This window comes from Lampetra fluviatilis, chromosome 29 (assembly GCF_964198595.1).
Source record: "Lampetra fluviatilis chromosome 29, kcLamFluv1.1, whole genome shotgun sequence".
Lineage (NCBI taxonomy): Eukaryota > Metazoa > Chordata > Hyperoartia > Petromyzontiformes > Petromyzontidae > Lampetra > Lampetra fluviatilis.
The window spans coordinates 11,759,927-11,777,259 of record NC_136303.1 but is presented as its reverse complement, the minus strand read 5'-3'; the positions used below and the strand labels follow the sequence as shown (position 1 = coordinate 11,777,259).

Genomic DNA, 17,333 nt, shown 5'->3' with positions numbered 1-17,333 from the left:
TGTATTTGAGGAACTTGCCCCTTCTCCCAGTGGTTGCGTTTAGAGTATTTGGCTGCTATACATTTCCACAAGATAAGCCACTTCATTGAGTTATCATGTGTGGCCAGGTCACTTCTGAAAAAGAGCGTAATGGCTCAGTGTACCTGGTAAAATTAAAAATAGTTTTGTTTTTGAAGTGTAATCCACTAAAGCCAAAACCATAAATCGCATCCCCGACGAGTGCACCATCCATGCACACCCTGGCCGTATCGCTGCAATCCTTACAACATCTACTACTGCCGCCTTGGATTGGTTGAAGGACCTTAACATTCGACTATGACACCATCTATACAAACTGTTGCTTACATGGCGTACGAAAGAAGAATACGAAGCATAATCCAGCAGCATTTCTTTAAGCAAGCAAACATAGACGCGGTTTTAACCTTCGGGGGAGTCTCATTGGGCCGGCAAAAAATATATTGCGGGGCTGCCAGATGTTCCTGGCGTGAGCTCTCCTCAAATCTCATCGTGGCCACTCACTGATGGCAAGAATCGCGTGCGATCCGCCCCCAACCCCCCGTCCGTCCGTCCTACGTCTCGGCATATAAACGAGTTTGGAGGGGAGGAGAATACAAACAGCAGCCTGGGGTGGGAGGAGAGAGTTGGGGGGTCGAGCGGTGGTGATCACTTATCAATAACTCATTCGGCCCAGGCTCTGCTCCCCGGGCGGTCTCTTTTGTCCCCTCGCGAGCGAGGTGCAACCGCGTTATTTACAACGTGGACTTCATCGCTGAAGTGGTGGAGAATTTCATTTGATTCGCCATAAATCCACATTTGTGCATTCCCATAAAGAGCGTCCCCGCTAATTAGCGGGGGCGGGTTGGTGGAACGCCTGGGCCGGGCCCCCCCACCACTGCCTGCCCACCACCCCCCCCCACTCCTCCCCCCACCACTCCCCCCCCCCCACACTCCTCTCCTCACTCCCCCCACCAATTCTCCCACCATGCCACCACCTCTCACTTCAAACGCCTTTGGTGTTTATCTGCTGCCTTGCCCACTCTTGATAAGTCGGATATATATACATATATATAATGCATTCCTTTTTTATTTTTAGTAACTTGATTACCATTTTCTAAAAATGTTTAAACTCCTATTGGTCTTTGTTTTTGTATTGTTTGTTTATTTGTTTTTGTTGTCACCTGCTGACCCCGTACTCCCCTCCACCCCCCCACCCCATACCGGACGCGTGTGTGTGAACAGAAGAGCTTCGCAGCTCATCGGATTCCTCCTGTGGTACAAATAAATATTCAGATTCTGAACAAGAGACGCGCGCGAGAGGGGGCGTGGTGGTGCCCGTGCCACGCGCACCGCTCACCCCCCAGTTCGCGTGGCCCCAGCCCTCGTTCAAATCGAAGAAAGCCCTCCCCCTCTCCCGTCACATGTTGACATGCGCTGTCAACATGTGAGCCGCGTTGGCAAGCGCTGTCGAACGTGGCTCACAGGTGACGACGTCACATCTATACTCCGCTTTATTTAAGACCGAAACAGGAGGAGGATGTCTCCGCAACTCTGACTGTCGCCTGATGATGTTGCTGGTTCTGATTACCTGCGAATCGTCGTTCTCGAATGGTAAATGTTGTGGGTGTACTCTCCAACGCACCGGTGTGCTGAACTAGTAACGAATTGGCATGTTTTGTTTACCTGACAACCCTTACTAATTGGCTGTGTCGGGTGGTGGCGGGTTTAACGACACATATCCACGCGATTGTTGCTGGCCGTTTGACGTTTTAAGCTTTTTTGAGCCTGCTGTGCTCAGCGACTGTGTTGATAGACAGGCAGACAGACACACCGCCTCTCCAACAACTCTCCAACTCTCCCCTGGGTCCCACTGGACATCTGTTAAAGATAGAGCTTCATAGCTCATCGGATTCCCCCTGCAGTCTAAAGCAACATTTCGATTCTAGTTCCTGAGAATGTGTGACACCTCGCGTGCGCCTTGTCGTGTGCCCCTACAAATGACCGTAGACTGCAGATTATTTACTGAAATCCTGGCAGAGCACTTCTAAAGCGATGTACAGCACTGCTGTGTACGTGCTTGTGCTGTTCAGCACAAGCAACCGGGGGCAGAAACGCACGCAACGCGCGCGTGACCGGAGCAACATGAGCGAGAGGCAGCGATCATTCCCATGCGCCTGCGGTCTAGGGAGCGATCGTGGACCAACAGGAGAAGAGGGAGAGACGCGGAGGGAGAGAGAGGGAGGGGGGCGAGATGGGGAAGAGAGGAGGGGAAAGAGAGTGGCGGACAGAACGTGCCGCGGCTTTGCGCCAAAGCGAGTCGTCAACGGAGAGTGGCTCTGCAGTGGCTGGATGCGGACGCCAATCGGAGCATTTCCCCGGGAGGGATTCACCAGAATGTCCAACGTAATTGCTGCAACAAGCAAGCAAATAAATAAATAAATAGCGTACATGCAACGTATGGATCCGGGGTGTGTGCATCGCGCTGTCTGTTGGGTGTCCTTTGCAGAGCAAGTGGGAGGGGGCTCTCCCTTCCGAGGCTCACGTCCGGTCTATGCAGCAAAATAAAGGCTGAGTGTGCTCCGTTAATCGTGATGCAGCCGGAGAATTCCTGGAAAGAGTGGCGAGAGGTGGGGGGATGGGTGGGTGAGTGGGTGGGTGAGTGGAGCTGGGTGGGGGTGGGTGGGGGTGGTGGAGTGCAGACAGCCCGTGGTGGCGGTGAGGACACGGCTGTCGATACGGGCTGTGCAGAGCGAGGGGTGAGCGGTAGGGACGCGTCCTGAATGTGATATTGGGCGTCTAATGGCTGCTGAGGAGCCCTCTTCCCGGGTGGCAAACGCGGCGGTTCCGTGAGGGACGCCTCCAACCATCCCACATGCACATTCCCACATCGAGGACTTGCCTGTAACGTCGGCCTCTCTCGCTGGGAGGGAGAGAAAATAAATATAAAACCCCCAAGCGTGCGCGTGAGAAAATCGATGGATCGATTTCAACCACCAGCAGGATACGTTGCTATCGGAGCAGAGGAAATTATTTCCGTGTATATATTTCATTTACAAATATGTTCGCTGACCGTTAAAGGCTCTGGAAATCACTTCCTATTGTAGATCAATCTTTTTGTTCGTCTGAGCCTCGTTTTGGCTTTTGACCACTCGAAGAGTAACAAGGTCGTGCTCAGGACGAGGGTGTTTCATATGACTGCAATGTGCGTGTGAGGTTTGTTTGGGCGGGTGGGGGTCGGCCGGTGGCAGGAGGTCCCTGACTCGCAGTCAGAAGGCCCTAAGAGGTCAACTTCCCAGGGGGGTCCACTCGGCCCATCGTCTGTCTGGGACCATTCAAACGCGCACCACCGTGTGGGAGGTAAACAGCGTCGTCTGGACCGGTCCACTAGAAGAATGTGGAATGTCCGTCACTGGTTTGCGGCTGCTGCCAACACAGGTGTCTGAGCTGTCCCCGGTCATCATTCGAGCTTTACAACTGTCTGGGCTCAGATCTGTGCTGAGCTGTTCTCGAGGGCATGTGGCCTACTCTTCCACGCCTGGCAAGACTTGTTGGAAGAGGTGGGCGCACCCACACTTTGCCCCACCACACTCGTGGCCTGCCTGATCGACTCCGTATGTACCCATTTATACTGCTGGCTGGATAGAGGTGTGGAGGCTTGGGGCGATTTAGAAACGTGCTCCATTGTTGCGACTGGCGCGGCGGGAGATTGAACCGGCAACCTCTGGGTTGCATCCTCGCAATACAGGCTGCAGTGCCACACACATTCTGTGGAATTACGACTTCTGCTGATGAACAAATACTGGAGCCATGTGATGTCGAACCACGCTACACTTTCTTCTCAATGCTTTCAATGTTACCATTACAATATTTAGACTGTTCAGGTTAATTTAAATATTAACATTAAGCTCTAATATTTAGTTGGTTTGTATTTTTCCCGATTTTAAGATATAAAAAACATGCGTTTTCCACATCCACTTTAATGTCAGTGTCTCTGGAGAGAATAGTTATAATTAATAATTGTCTTTCCATTAAAGGATTAATCAGTCTCGGCGAACCTAAATTATAACGCGCAAACCCCCATTGCCTCCACTGGGGCCAGTGGCCTTCAGCGAGCTGCCAATGCAGATTAAATCAGAGTCCAGTTTCTGCAATGGGCCGGTGAGCAAACAACTTCTCACTTGCCTCCTTGAGGTGAGCGACAGTGGAAAGCTCCACGTACTCAATTGCTCATGATGTTTCTGTAATAAATCATCATCCTCCTCCTTGGTCAATCCATTGCTGGATGAAGCCCCCCTCCCCCCAAGCCACCGCCGCTTCTCATAATTCTGCAATCTATCGCTCCATCTCCTCAATGGATGTGATCTCGGATGAGTTCCACTCCTTGGCTGCCATTCCATCATTACCCTTGGCCATTTGTACGTATTTACGTTGAACTTCGTTCCCACCGTACGTAGTCAACCGCGCTAATCGGAGGTGTGGGGGAAGGACAACAAACTAAACACTCAAAGCAGTTCTAAATAAATTAGTTTATAACTGCCTTCATATGATGAAGAATTAACCTTGTGCAGGCTCTGTAATCCTCTTTCTGATCTCTATCTCTATTTTCCTCTCTCTCAGAAAGAAAACATTTCAAAATATGATGTTGGAGTTCAGGGTTTCACGGTGTGTGTGTTTTTTTTGTTTGACCAAATACTCAACAATATTGATTGCAGCTCCATGAGTCCTCAGGGGAGAACGCCGAGTGCAGAGTTCCGTAAAAGACGGCGTCGCGTCACTGTCACGTGGTGTGCAGCCACAGAGAATGCATCATTTGCATGTGGCACGCTTCCCAGCTGTAATGCACTTGGCACCATCAGGTCAGTGCGCCACGGTGGCGAGGAGATGTTAACTACCTCGTCTGGTATACAGGAGGTCGTGGGTTTCGATTCAGACCCTGACTCCTGTATTTTGGAGTTTGCGTGTCTCTCTCTCTCTCCCCATGGTCGCATTTATTTTTCTCCAGGTCCTCCGTTTTTTCCCTCCACATTTAGAATCAAATCGCGTTTAGAGCATTTAGTTGCTATACATTTACACGTGATAAGCCACTGCGTTGAGCTATCATTTGTGGCCAAGCCGCTTCTGAAAAAGAGCTGTACAGTATAGCTCAGTGTGCCTTACATGGTAAATAAAAAATAGTTTTAGATAAGCCCTCTCATTTACAACAATATTTTACCTACAGCGGGACATTTTGACTTAAAACTTTCGTGACTGCAGGAATTCATATTCTATGGTTATTTCGGTAAAGTCACGTAGATAGAAAAACATCAATAAAATAATTCACTTTATTTGTATTATTGTATTGTTATTTTTTCTATCTACGTGACTTTACCGAAAGAACCATAGAATACAGCGGGACACTGCGGTGGTGTGACAGGCAGTGGACAAGACGAGCAATCCAATGGTCGCCGGTTCCACTCAAAATCCCGGCGCGGCAATTGAAACTGTGGCACACATTTCTAACCCCCCCCCCACCCCCCCCGTTGTGTCCACGAGCGGCATAGATTTCTACGCCACAGTCGATCGGCACGTGGTGTGCGGTGGCCTAGAAGTGTGTGTACTCCCACCCCTTTCCGCGAAGTTTGTCCAGAGTGGATGAGTAGGCCAAGCACTTTCTAGAGGGGGCTCCCCTCGTGTGCCGTGCCGGTTTTCATAAGTGCTCGCTAACAGCACTTGCCCCAACAGTCTGTTAAGGCTATACGGGGATGTTTGTATTTGTAGTAACTCTGCAATGATGATGGCCGTGGGGTGGCTGGGTGGTCGCTGTAATAAATTCACCAGCTCTTGAGCAGAACAGAGCCCCCGCCGATATAACTCCTCAGCCCGAGTTGTAAATGCTCTGATACTTGCATTGTCTTCGTATTGTTCGCCCTTTGGCGCTCTCTGGTCAAAAACTCGTGAGACAGGGCCACAGAGAAGGCTGCTGTCTCTGGTGTAGCCGTGTAGGTCTATCAATTTCGAAGACAATGCAAACATCGGGCATGTTTGTTTGCCTGTTTTGTCACCAGCACGTGTGGTTAGTGCAGACGTGATGCCTTGCAATCGGCATCTGTTTCAGCGCCAGAAAGGGTAAAGCCTATTCTTACTTTTTTTCTCCGTAATTTTGATAGTGGCAGAGTGCCCCCTTGTTACCACGTCACGTAACCCCGGGGAGTCCGGCTGTATGCTGACCCCTAGTGATTCGCCTGCTCGCCACAGCTTCGCGGAGAGTCCGGCTGCAGCCACTGTGCACACTTAACTATTTTAATTTCACCAGGTACCAGGTAAGGCCCACTGAGCTATGCAGCTCTCTTTCAGAAGCGACCAGACCATCACAAATGGTGGCCCAACGAAGTGGCTTATCGTGTGGAAATGTGTAGCAGCCAAACATTCTAAAGGCGTGGTGTTGATTCTAAATGTGGAGGGAAACCCCGGAGGACCCAGAGGAAAAGATCCACGCGACCACGGGAAGAGAGACACGCAAACTCCAAATCTACAGCAGGCGTCAGGGTCGGGATCAACCCTCGACCTCCTACATACCAGGCGATGTAGTTAACATCTCCTAGCCACCGGGGCACCCCATGTCCAGCTGAACAGAATATTAGTGGCCGGTATTAAAACAACTCATCATCTCTCAGGAGGTCATTAAATACGTACCAGAAAAGTTGTCCAATGAATATACTGGTGTCTGCCATAGCAATGGGGAATTTCCACCACTGATTCAAGAGTCCGACTGATGTAGTGATGAACACCATCCGGAGCTTATAGCGACGCGGCAGATTCGTGCCACCTTTGCACCACTGGCGGTTGTCCGTGAGCCAGTGGCGTAGCGAGCGTGGTGGGACAGGCAGGGGGCGCCTTGCCCCCCCCCCCGCCCCCCCCCCCCCTGATGGCCAAAGCTCCGAGTCGGGGCCCCCTTGACAACCACCGCGGGAGATGTTTTCAACAACAGTGGCAGACGAACAACGACGCTTGTTGTGCGAAGACGGAGCGCCCCGACAGCGTTACATGTTCGAGCCCGTGATGCGTAATGATGTGGTTAGGCAAGAAGATCCGTGATGTGATCATCATGAATAGCCTGGTGGTCCGGAATTCCACACTGCTCCCTCCCTGTCCCCACGTGTGTCCGCTGGTCCTGGCTCCCCAGTCCTCTCTCTGCCCCGGCCCCTCCTCCCTCTCTCTATTTAAGGCCTCGGCACAGATTCGTTGTCTTGGTGTGTGTCTCTGCATGTGTGTCTGCCTATGTCCTTTTCCGTGTCTGTATTTTATCATTCATTTTTACCTGATGATGGCTGCTTGTGTTGCAACCGAAACGTCGTATTCTATTATTTTATTTTCTCCGTCACTTTACCGAAATAACCAAAGAGTATAAATAGCCTCTCAAATATTGGGGCCCCAAACCTGACCGAGCTGATGATGTCGCTTTTGCACAACGGGCGTGAGCTCTCCCGTGGGGACGAGCTTCACACGAGTCGTGTTCACAGAGGTCCCGGGACCTCCCGAACAGCGCGGGCATGGATGTCCAATGCTGTAATTAACCACAAGAGGGTGCGCTCCAGGGCGGGAGGGCGGTGCAATCACCGCGTGTCCCGTGCGGGAAGCCCTGCTCGGAGTGGCATCGCCCGCGCATCATCGCGTCCACGCGAAGCCCTCCAACTTTGTCAACTGGTGCTCGTTAGAGGATCAATGTCGCTCACTGAGGATTATGAAACCGTGAGCCCTTCCAGTAATTTACATAAATAATGTGTGTTATGTTCGTTGTCTGCATATTATTGCAGCTTTCTCACACCTTGGCTTAGATGCAGAACGCAGAGCGAGTGGCCTTGGCAGGTGTGACGTGACTTGAACCGATGGTGCACCCTGTAGTGCAAGCGTGACATTTGGCAGGAAAACACCCAACGTATTCTCAGGTAGGCAGCCAAGCTGCAGGAACCGTATTACAGTGGCCATCTCGGACTTCCAAATGGCCACTCTCAATAACCAATGTACGGTCCCCACGACGTCGGTTTCTTAGCCACAGAGGTTGATTTCCAGTTGCCATACCCACACCTGTGGACCCATACGGGTAAGTTTAACACGTCGGAGGAGGCTTTCGCGACCAATATCATCCATAAGAGGTTTTTTGGGTTAGATCGCGTAAATATATAAATGTGTCGTTAAAACCCGCCACCACCCGACACAGACAACTAGTAAGGGTTGTCACGTAAACAGAACATGCCAATTCATCACTAGTACGACGATTCGCCAGTAATTACAACTAGCTTCATCAGGCGACAGCCAGGTTGTAAATGTTGTGGCTTGGCTCTCCAACACACCGGTGTGCTGTACTAGTGACGAATTGGCATGTTCTGTTTACGTGACAACCCTTACTAGTTGGCTGTGTCGGGTGGTGGCGGGTTTTAACGACACATTTATATATTAATGCGATCTCACCCAAACAACCTCTGTTATGGACCATACGGGTTACCTGTATTTTTGTACAGGGAAATTGAGTTTTCAGGTCCATACGGCGTACAGCCGTTTCAATACGGGCAAAATTTTCTGTCTATTTGTCTGTTTCTCCCTTGTGATGGGACTTGGTAGGATGAACGTTGATATCTATTAAGGCACATTCGCAGCATCACCTCAATCGCCTCCTTCAAGAGAGACTTAAAAACTCACCTCTACAACCACGCTTTCGAGCGACTCTGAGCTTGGCTCCGCGCCTCTGAGTTGCGGCCGTTACGTCCGCAAATTTGCGCGTTATAAATTACATTATTATTATTAAGGTTTGAATTTGTCTGTACTAAGGTAGGCACTAATAAGGGGTTGACAGGCATGCATACACATATATTTTGGCCCACAGGAGCCTGATTCGGTCACCTAATGGATCATCAGTCATCTTGCATTTCATGATGGCTTCTAATTATTCAATATGGGCTGTGAAATTGCAATCAATACAATATTGACCAGAGACATCTTAACTGTGTGTATTCCTCATAACGCTTATAAAATGTACGCTCCTTTTCTTTCAGTTCGTGGGGGAGATGCAGCCATTACTAAGATATCGATTAAATTAGTGCTTTGCAAAGCATTCAATGAATGGATTTCGCAATATTCATCGCATGTTTTGATATTGTGTTAGGAGGTCGTGAGTTTCAATTCCGACCCCGACGCTTGTATATTTGGAGTTTGCATGTTCTCCCCGTGGTCGCGTGGATTTTTCTCTAGGTCCTCCGGTTTTTCACATTTAGAATCAACATCACGCGTTTAGAGTTTTTGGCTGCTCTAAATTTTCACGTGATGATAGGCCGCTTCGTTTCGCTATCATTTGTGGCCAGGTCGCTTGTCAACAAGAGCTATATAGCAGCTCAGTGGGCCTTACCTGGTAAAAAAAAATGTTGTTTTAAATAGTTGACCAATAGATACCTGGCCGTAATCATTTCTGTTTATCTGCCCTTTGTTCAGAAGCTACTTTGCCATCATCACCACCACCACGGCGTCACCTCTCAGCCGCAAATTTAAATGCACGAAGGGCGGCATATTTGAGCGCGTTTCTCTTCCCACTGAAACCACAAACTGTCACCGGTGCCACTGTCATTCGTGGGGCTAGCGGTGATCAGATTCCCAAGCAGCGAGAAAAGACGGAGCGGAACGCGTCGAGTGACGGGCCCCACGCTCTCCTCGTCGCTCCGCACGACGCGACGCGCTTGACGAACAGATCCTGGCGTAGGCCAAGCCGCTGGCCTCGCACGAATCCACCGAACTTCCAACTGCCCGAACGTTGCCCACGTGCACCGTATCCACTTCGCCGCGTTCACACGGTGCAAGGGGCGTCAAATCCGCAGTCCCCCGACCGAGTGCGGTGAGCTGCTCGCTCAAGAGCAGCGGTCAGCAATCAATGGACGGCCACAGCGTTACACAAGGTCACTGGGCCCGGGCTTGGATCGGGGTTGCCACCTCGCCTGGTGTTCCACGGATCGTCCACTTGTTGAGATAGCTGCGCCGAGAAAGCCACAATTCCTTCGTGGGACGTTAAAAGTTTTTTTTGTCAGTTATGTAAAGATTATGAAACACTCAAACAGATGCACGTACATGTCGTGTTTCCCTCTCATGGTAATGTGAGATAGTGAGCTTCCCTTGATATGTCCCTGCTTTTTTGGAGTTCCAGAGGTGGCAATCCCAGCTCAGACAGCATCTTCAAAAATTGTCGCCCTTCCGTTTTCACTTCTGTCAGATTCCACGCCCCACGCGCCCGGCAGCCCATCATGTCCCTGTACAATTTCTGCCAGATATGTTCGTTCGTTCGGTCCAGACCTCCAGCTCTTCCTGGGGAATTCCCAGGCGTCCCCAGGCCAGCCGAGCGACACAGCCCCGCCAGCAGCAGCAGCAGCGTGTCCTGTGCCGGCCCCGGGGTCTTCGCCCAGTGAGACGATCCTGGTAGGGTTCCAGGGGGAGTCTACCGGGGGGCATCCTGACCAGGTGCCCGAACCACCCCAACTGGCTCCTCTCGATCTGGAGGAGCAGCGCGACTCGACTCCGAGGCTCTCCCGGGTTACCGTGCGGAGAAACCTCAGTTCGGCCCCTTGTACCCGCCATCTCATCCTTTAGGTGGGATATGTTTCAAATAAGTCCGCTATCCATGAATTCCGGCTAATTGAGGTATTCGACGCAAGGCCCTTGTTGTTAAAGTTGATTTTTTTTATTAATACAAAGTACACATGTAAACACGTATTAGCATCTATAGTGTTTACTACAAAATACATTTCAGCATGTAAAAACGTGATTAGCATTTACAGAACTTTGCAAAACGCACGAATAAAAGAAGCTGCGCCATTTCACAATGCGTGGCGGGCCGGGCTCTCCTCGAAAATGCCAGAGAGGCTGTCATCTTGAGGTGGTCGTCTTGAGGTGGCCATGTTGGTGTACTGGCGAGCCAGCGAAGGCGAGGGAGCAGCAGCTGTGGGGGCAGCGGAAAGGCTCGGCTCGCTAGGCCAGCAGAAGCCCGCAGCAACCCCCCCCCCCCCGGCTCCTCCAACACATCCGGTCAGCACTCGGAAGAGGAGGCCAAATCACTCTCTGGAGGGGCGCTCACGAGAGGCAGCGATGGCAAAGTACACGCCGCCAACGGGGATGCTCCCGCCCTCTGGGGGTTTGCAGCGGCTGGGGCAACTTATTTAAGAGCGCCCCCCCCCCCTCATCGCCACATAGAATTCGCCGCGTGTCCCCGGTCCACTTCTGGCACTCTTAGCGTCGCGAGTCAGACATGGTGCACGTTCAAGCCGCGGATAACACTGGATTTATGCAGCCGTAAACAGACCCCCCCCACCCCGCCCGCCCTCCTCTCTGCCATGCACCCGTCGTGGTTTCAAACGTTCAGCAAGACTCACACTCAGTGGGATGTTTAGACCGTGGCAGGGGCCGGCCGTCAGTGACTCTCGCAGAGTCACAGAGCCCAGGGCTCTCACCTGTACCCTCACCTGTACCCTCACCTGTCCCCTCACCTGTACCCTCAAATCAACCGCAATTACTCAACATCGCACTCCTGGCCGCGAGTTCGCAGGCAGGAAACCGCCGATTTAGTCGGACTGCGCTGTTCAGAAAAATGCGATGCAGCGCATCTTGGATACCGTTCTATTCAATGGCTTGTATTTATAGAAAAAATTCCTCCAGCAGATATACTGCAAGTTGCCTTCTTAAAAAAACAGTAGACGTTTAAAGAAAGCAATACTGAAATACGTGCCCTTGACTTCAAATTTGTTTAAACATGACTCGAAATTGGCCAAAAATGACACTTTTGTACCCCGTTTCCACTGGCACATCCGAGCCGAGGCAGCGCAGGGCTCTCACGGTTCCCAGTGTTTTCCTACTGGCCGAGGCGGAACTAAACCGTGATACGCTGGCCTCACGAGAGGACATCTGAATCTTGACTCAGGGCCAAACAAGGCCAGGGGCAGGGCGCCACGGTGGCGAGATGTTGACTGCCTCGCCTGGTTTCCAGGTCGTGGGTTCAATCCCGATCCCAACCCAAACACCTGTATATTTAGAGTTTCATGTTCTCTCTGTAGTAGCATGGATTTTTCTCCGGGTCGTCCAGTTTTTTCCCCCCCACATTTAAAAATACGCGTTTAAGAGTATTTGGCTGCTATAAATGTCCACATGAGCCGCTTCGTTGAGCTATCATTTGTGGCCAGAACGCTTCTGAAAAAGAGCTATATAGCAGCTCGGTGGGCCTTACCTGGTGAAAAAAAGTTTTTAATAGTTCACCAATAGTTACCTGGCCATAATCGCATCTGTTTATCTGCCCTTCTTTCAGAAGCTGGTAAAAAAAACTTGCTTAGTTTAGTGGCACGTACGTTGTGTGTGACGTCAGCAGCACGGCTCGGCTTTCTGCAGTGGAAAAATAACTCGATGAGTCCTGAGCCGTGCTGGGCTGGCTCGGAAACGGCCTCGGCACGGCTCGGTTGTGCAGTGGGAAAATAGGTATTGGCAGTCGCCAGAAACGTTGATAGCACACCCCCTCCTTTCCTGCCCGCAGCAGGCGCGCTCCGGTAATATGGCTTTAACTCACACATTACACGCCACTGTGTATAAAAAGATTAAAAAAATTCTCCAAATTAAATACTTCACTCCGAGCACCGCCACCCAACAAAAAAGGAGACTGCAGCCCAAGGGCTAAAGCGAGAGGAGAGGAAAAAAAGTGACACCAGATTTTCTCTCTCGTCAGGCAGATGGCTTCATCTGCTTCGGCATTCTCACACTCAATGGGACTAGTTTCACTCTGCAAACGTCAAATTAAACATTACGGCCGACCGTTTTAACACCAGCTAGGTTTCCGTAAATAATATTTTCAAATGTTGGCATTCGCTTAAATATAATTATGGGAATTCTTAATTTGAATTTTAAACAATGCAAGGTTTTTTTTGTAAAAAAAATGACAGTGTATACCCATGTCCTGCATATACCTCATTATTTTTGCCTAGACATTTCAAATGTATGTAGGTGTATTTTTTGGGAAGCCTTGAAGGATAATTGAATATAATTTTATTGGCATTTGTGAGACTCATGAGCGTGCGTCTTGTAATGATCGGTTATCCCGCGGCGCGTTGGTGGGCAGAGGTGGCCGTTTTGCGATAATTAGTGTAATCGTGGACAAAATGGCATATTTGGATATTCAAATGTCCACTTTTCCTATCCAATCAATTAACATGGAAACCGGGCTACAGGACTGGGGGCAGTTATTTCTCGTGTTTTTGCACAAATCTCGACTGCCGCCAAAAGCTTGAGGCCACTGGTCGCCACAGACAGACGCCTCTCTTGTAAACAAGCTCACGCGCACTCTCACCTCACGCGCACTCCCAGCTCACGCCAAGGCCAAGCACACGCGAGGATATGCGGCGCGAGGAGCGGGCCGAGGTTTGGCCACGTGGTGTCAGTCCTCCGCATCTACCAACTGGATGGAGGTTTGTGGCTCGCGAGGCGCGAACGCCTTCATAAGACAATGCAAGGGGAATAACGCAGATGTCGCCCGCCCACCCGCCAACCAAGGGCCCAGGCCAAAAGCCATTATGCCGCAGCGGCGGACAAATCTGGCACCGTGAAGACCAGCGGCGGCACGGCAGAGTGAGCAGCCGTTAAGTTGCAGCGGCAGCGAGCGGAGACGCGAGCTTTGTGCCATCGTAGAGAACGCGCCCGTCACCATCACTGGTGCGACGACGTTTGCGACGCTCGGGAATGAAGATGGCCACGTCGGAGCTCAGCGGCGCACACGCGCAAAGTGCCCGACACAACGCGGGCGCGATCATGCCGGGTCGTGCCCGCGTGCGTGCCAGCCGCTGTGCCCACGCTACGTCGTTGGACGCAAGGAGACCACCGCGCAGGTTTTCGCGGTCAAGCCGTAATGGCTCTTCCGACGCGCCGCTGCGCGCCCCTGGTTGGGACGTCAACTGAATTGACTTCTCAGATTTAAACTATATTTTTATAGTTTGATTAAAAAAAAACACTATTCAACTATTTTAATGTTAGCAGGTATTTTGCATTGGTGTTGTAACTTGCTGACCCGCCCATACTGGACATCTGTGAGAAAGAGCTTCATAGCCCACTGCAGTCTAAATAAAGATTCTGATTTGGAGCTACAGAGGTCTTTCTCAGAAGCGACCTGGCCACAAATGATAGCTCAACAAAGTCGCCGGTCATCACGTGTACAATTTCTAGCTGGCAATTATTCTCTAAACGCGTGATGTTGATTCAAAATGGATTGAGGAAGACCGGAGGACCCGGAGAAACATCCACGCGACCACGGGGTGAGAGACACGCAAACTCTAAATATACAGCAGGCGTCAGGGTCGGGATCGAACCCACAACCTCCTGTATACCAGGCGAGGTAGTTAACATCTCGCCACCGTGGCAAGAATATTCAGTTCGCGATGAAGGATTTCAAATGTAGTCTGTTATGTGCGTACTTGTGTACAGCTCTTTGTCAATTCGCTGCTGGATGAGGGCCTCCCCATGCCGTGCAGGTTAGTGGGCATTACAGGGCCGTACTTCACCACGCTGGTCAGCACTGATCGGTGAAGGCATAGAGCATAGAAGTACAGTACACAAATGCATTTTGGCTGCACGACCCTTTTCTGGGCATGACGTTTGCCCCCCCCCCCTCTTGCAGTCTATAACACCTGTTATGCACGGCGAACAAGCGGATATCCAGGCTCAAAAAAATCCTGCTTAGCTTCCGAGATATGACGAGATCGAGATGTGACGAGATCGAGATGTGACGAGATTGAGAGCGCTGGAAATAAACGACGAAGACGTTCCTGCGAGCCAACGGCTGATCTTGAGCAAGCCAAAGGCGAAGCCGCCTCCGTGGTTAACAAAGGGCGACTGATCCCGGTACGGCCAAAGGTGTTCGTCAACTTCAGTTAACCTAGTCGGTCGCAACGTTGCATCATCCGTGCAGCGGTGTGCAAATACCATTTCTTCTTGAATTCCGAGCCGTCGCAATTCCAATATTTTGGGGTTGCATCGGGCAGGCGGGGCCCGCGTGATCGAAGATTAACGTTACAGCGATTACACTCTACAGTGCATATATATCAAAGAGAATGTGATGGTAAAACAATTTGCACGCGATTATGTTCCTCTGAGCGCATCCCGAGCGCCAGCCAGCGGGCAGGATAAACGTCGTTAATAATCTCCTTCACAAACATGGCACCGGTGGAGCGGGCGGGCGTCAGTAATCTCATATGCAAACACTTTGCCTTCGTGAAAGCGTGCCACGACTTCACCCAAACCCGCACCCCGGCGAGGGGTTTTACATTCTTGACTAACGGGACGACGCACCGGGCTAGGGCGGTAGACGCAGCAGCAGCAGCGGAGGAGGAGGACGCGAGCGATGTGCCAGTGTCGTTGGGCACGCGCCAGCGAGCAGCCTCGCCGGCGCGACACCGCCAGGACGGGCACGGGCGGGCGACGAGGCAGCGTCTCCCGCACGCTGCGAGTCCCGGACCCAAGGCCCGGTTCACCGAGAGGCTTCAGGGGCCGCGGCCCCAGGGCCTTGAATGAGGCCCCCCACACCCCAGCTATATAAGCGCAAACCCACGGCGCTGCGATAGATCCTACAGGTGGTCTTGGAGCATAAATCGGTGTAAAGACCGTATTTTGCGGACTATAAGACACTCTGGAAAGTTAAGACATGCCCCAAACTCGTGCCCAGTGTCACAAACGAACGACACACACTATAAGATGCAACCCTAACTTTTTCTTTAAATTACAGGTAAAAAAGCGAGTCTTATCATCTGGAGAATATGCCACCAACGGTCATGCGCTGAAATTTTAAGAGTTTTTTTTAAATTTGAACTTTTATTTAGCTCTATAACTTGTATGTTACTTTAAAAAAAAACTAGAAGTTAAATAACCGAGGTGAATAAAGCCGGATTTGTGCCGCATCGTGCATGGGTGGCGGGCGAAGCGGTCAGGGCAAGGAATTGAAGAGAGACAAAGAGGGCCCCCCTACCCCCAAACTAGAACAGCCCTGGGGCCCCCCACACAAACGTAGTCCGCCCGGTGCCCCAGCGTTCACCGTTACTCATCGTCCGGGCGAGCCATTCACCGATCAGCGGGCGCGTGCAAGGTGTAACCGAGGGCAAGTTGCAGAGGTGGGCGGCGGGGTGCGAGGAATGGCGCGTGGGAAATACTGACGTTGGCGTGGTGCCTCCGATGAGCACGGTCGGCTACGTACGGTGCAAAAGAAGTTCAACTTGTTTGGTTTTGCGAGCGGCCTCGGCACGCAGTGGAGGGTGGAGCTGCGGCTGAACCTCGATTATTTGCGTTACTGTCAAGGCTCTAAAAGTTTCAAGTGGGGCGACGTTTATAACGACTCTGCGCTGCCGACGACGAGAAGACATCAAACGCGAAATTTTTACCGCCACAGCAGCATCCACCAGACTCCGGTGCCTGCAGACTGTCTACAAACACAGCCGCATGGGAATAGAAAAACGTGTTGACACTAAAACTCCCTTCCACAACAATCTCAGTGACCATCACGTGCCTATGGCTGGTGGTGAACCTCAAAAAGTTGTAAATACCTGCCACAGGAAATAATTTTGGCCAGGCGGTGGTTTGAGTTTTTAGTTTCCCCCCGACCATAGCACTCGGACACGTTTTAAGGTTGCACGGTGCGTTGCCCGGCACGATGTCCGACGTTTCCTCCCGCAGCGTCCTTGAGGAAGCGAAATGTCGGACCGTCGTGTGCCGAACAACAACAATAATAATACGTGCGGCCGCTCTCGCCTAGCGCAGCTCGATGGCGGAAACCCAGCCATGGCACGGCCAGCAATCGCGTGCCGGAGGGCCGCTCTCGCATCTCTGAAACGACACACCACCACCGCCTCCACCTCCTCCTCGCGCATAAAAAGTCTTCCAGTGCAACGTCACGTCGTAGGCAGATGTGGGGCGGCCGTGGTTCGCGTTGCCTCCTCCTATTCTAGTCGACAACCCTCTCATCGTCTAGTGCGCCGTGAAGCTCAATGTAACTCATCTACGTTAGTACAAAAACAAAAAGGAGAAAGCGTTACGTTAAGATTCATCGAGTTCCTTTCAAAAAGAAAATTCCCTTTTTCTAAAAGGAAAAAAGAAAGAAAATAATTATAATGAGTTCCGCAGGAAATTCCCAGCTGTTGTGGCTTAGATGACAAACGAGGACTTGTGACGGAAATCTCCCTGAAAAAAAAAGACAAAATACAAAAACATTGTTTAAATCGCAGCAACAGTTGGGATACCTGATACTCTTCTTTAGAACTGTCATACAAGATGGCGAGTTCAATTTAAATGACGATGAATATTGCAAT

General features: G+C 51.1%; 1 protein-coding gene across 2 annotated transcripts in view; it reads right to left on the bottom strand.

The window, feature by feature from the left end:
* Window positions 1-10,725: 10,725 nt before the first annotated feature.
* The window catches only part of JAM3 (junctional adhesion molecule 3), an 84,369-nt gene continuing 77,761 nt past the window's right edge, over window positions 10,726-17,333 (bottom strand). For both annotated transcript variants that reach the window (XM_078870137.1, XM_078870138.1), the window contains one exon: window positions 10,726-17,205. In XM_078870137.1, coding sequence (XP_078726263.1) covers window positions 17,170-17,205 — 36 coding nt within the window. In that variant the 3' untranslated portion in view covers window positions 10,726-17,169. The remainder of the gene's footprint in view (window positions 17,206-17,333) is intronic.